Here is a 2,082-nt window from a genome sequence, read left to right on the forward strand (position 1 = left end):
TTAGTAAATGTAAGCAGTTACTTTAGACAAGTCCAAATGGGGTACTTAATGCAAATGTGGTCCTATTCACAAAATGAGTGGCTTTTATGGTCGCCCATCAATGCAAATTGCTCTATGTATAGAGACAAAAGAATGAGGTTTATCACTGTCTGTCACCAGTGTACTGCAGCGATTATGTTTATTTGTGAAGACACTGATGAATGGTACACAAAAGAAAGTCTTTAGATTTTGTTTTTATTTCACAGCAAACTATATATACAAATCTCTTTTGTAGGGTTAGGTTAGGGTTCTAATTTTAAATAATACAGATTACATACAAAAACAACAACAACAAAAAACTTTACACACATTACAAACAAAGTACTTAAGTCTTGGGCAGTAAATGCAAAAAAGTCTATGCATTGTTGTCCCTCAGTGCTTCAAAAAGGACCTGATTCAGCTTGAACTTTACATCAAGCTTCTTCCTTGGGTCCACTTTCGCAAGCATGTCAGCCATAACCAAAGCAAATCTGTAGTCTTCATTGTCCTGTTGCATGGCACTTTGCCTCTCTTCGTCCAGCCTCTCCAATCTCTTTAGCAGGGCGTCTTCAGTGTTCCGTTTTCTTTTACGGGATGAAGTACATGGCGACTGGAAGGGATGCTGTGGATTATCTCTCGGTGAAGGTGTTTGTAGGGAGGGCAAAGATGGAGTAGGAGATGGTGGAATCTGCAATGTTACAGGAAGTGGGGAGATGGGAGGTGGTGATGGCGCTGGTGAGGAGCAGTTTGAGGTTGTTGTCTCTGGTGTTCCAGAACAATCTGTTGAAGGTGGTGAAGAAGATGAAGATGTTCCATGTGACTCTGTGGCCATGGAGATGCTTGTTCCTTGTGTCTGATCTGCTTTGGAGTTTGTGTTATCTTCCTCCTGAAAAATGCAATATGTAAAAAATAATTAAAAACACAGTCTTTGAAAACAAAATATAATGCAACAAAAATATAGAATGCATATTTATAAACACAATGTACTTAAGTTCGTCAGGCACATTACTAGCTACATGTTCAACATTGTAAATGTATTACTTTTCTAATAACATTTTATTAATTAAACATGAAACTGCTCTTTTAATTCCTTCAAACAAATAACAGTTGTAAAAGTGTTACAGTGTATCATATAATTATGTCAGAACAAACCGAAATTAAATTACCCCCCAAAAAATGTGAGTAATACCTTGCTTTACTTTTAAAAGAGAAAAAGTAATTAAACAAAAAAATATTGCTCACCTCAACTTCCAAATTGGAATCGGTTTCACGGTGCTTTACAAACTGGAACAGCCAACCAAGTTCGTTTAATATCGAAGGATTGTTCTTGTATCCACCTGGGTCGCCACTTCTTCCATGGACTTTTTTCTTAGCTTTGACAAACTTGTCTCTCAGATTTTTCCATACTTTTCGACAAAAAACTTCTTCCTTCCCCAACGTCTTTGCAATTTCTCTCCAGGAATTCTGTGCCATCTGGCTGTCTCTATGGTCCCGCATGGAGGGATCATAAATATGCTGGTACAGACGTACCAGCTCGGACAAAGTCGCCTCGAAGTCGTTCATCTTCGGATGCGGCACCGCGCGCGTTGTTACAAAAAATGTCGCGCACACCGCCAGGCGAAATTGGGTCTTGCGAACCCAACGCGCACGACCGCCCACACCGCAATGACGTCATTTTTGCCGCGCGCACCTTCGCGCTCGTGTGGACGCGTCGAGTATAAACCAGGCTTTAGCGCCTCTGCCTCGCAAGTGGATGATGATAGCCCTGAAGACGCCTAGCAATGGTAGCCTATACATTAGTGGTAGTATACCTTTAGTTAAGTTATACCTTAAGAGTCTTCGTAGCGCGCTAATAGACAATATTTTCGGAAAATGCAGCCCAGGTATGATGCGTATGATGTGTAATGGAGATTCCAAAGCGCTCTTCTTTGGTCAGAACCACGGAGAGCGATCGCGGAAAGGTCCGTCCTATGCACCGAAACTTTTAACAATGCAACTAAATATTTAAAGAGCATCAAGCTATTAAAATCTATATTATGTATACGCACGCACAGATAATAACAG

The 2,082-nt window shown here is 40.5% G+C and overlaps 1 protein-coding gene across 1 annotated transcript; it reads right to left on the reverse strand.

The window, feature by feature from the left end:
• Positions 1-394: 394 nt before the first annotated feature.
• Positions 395-1,581, reverse strand: LOC307166640 (uncharacterized protein; the record flags this gene model as incomplete). The annotated part of the gene is made up of 2 exons (XM_079885115.1): positions 395-904; positions 1,261-1,581. 2 exons carry the CDS (start codon positions 1,579-1,581, stop codon positions 395-397), a joined length of 831 nt encoding a protein of 276 aa, XP_079741241.1.
• Between the last annotated feature and the right edge of the window lie 501 nt (positions 1,582-2,082).

This window comes from Squalius cephalus (genome assembly GCF_949319135.1).
Source record: "Squalius cephalus genome assembly, chromosome: 1".
In the NCBI taxonomy this organism is placed as follows: Eukaryota; Metazoa; Chordata; class Actinopteri; order Cypriniformes; family Leuciscidae; genus Squalius; species Squalius cephalus.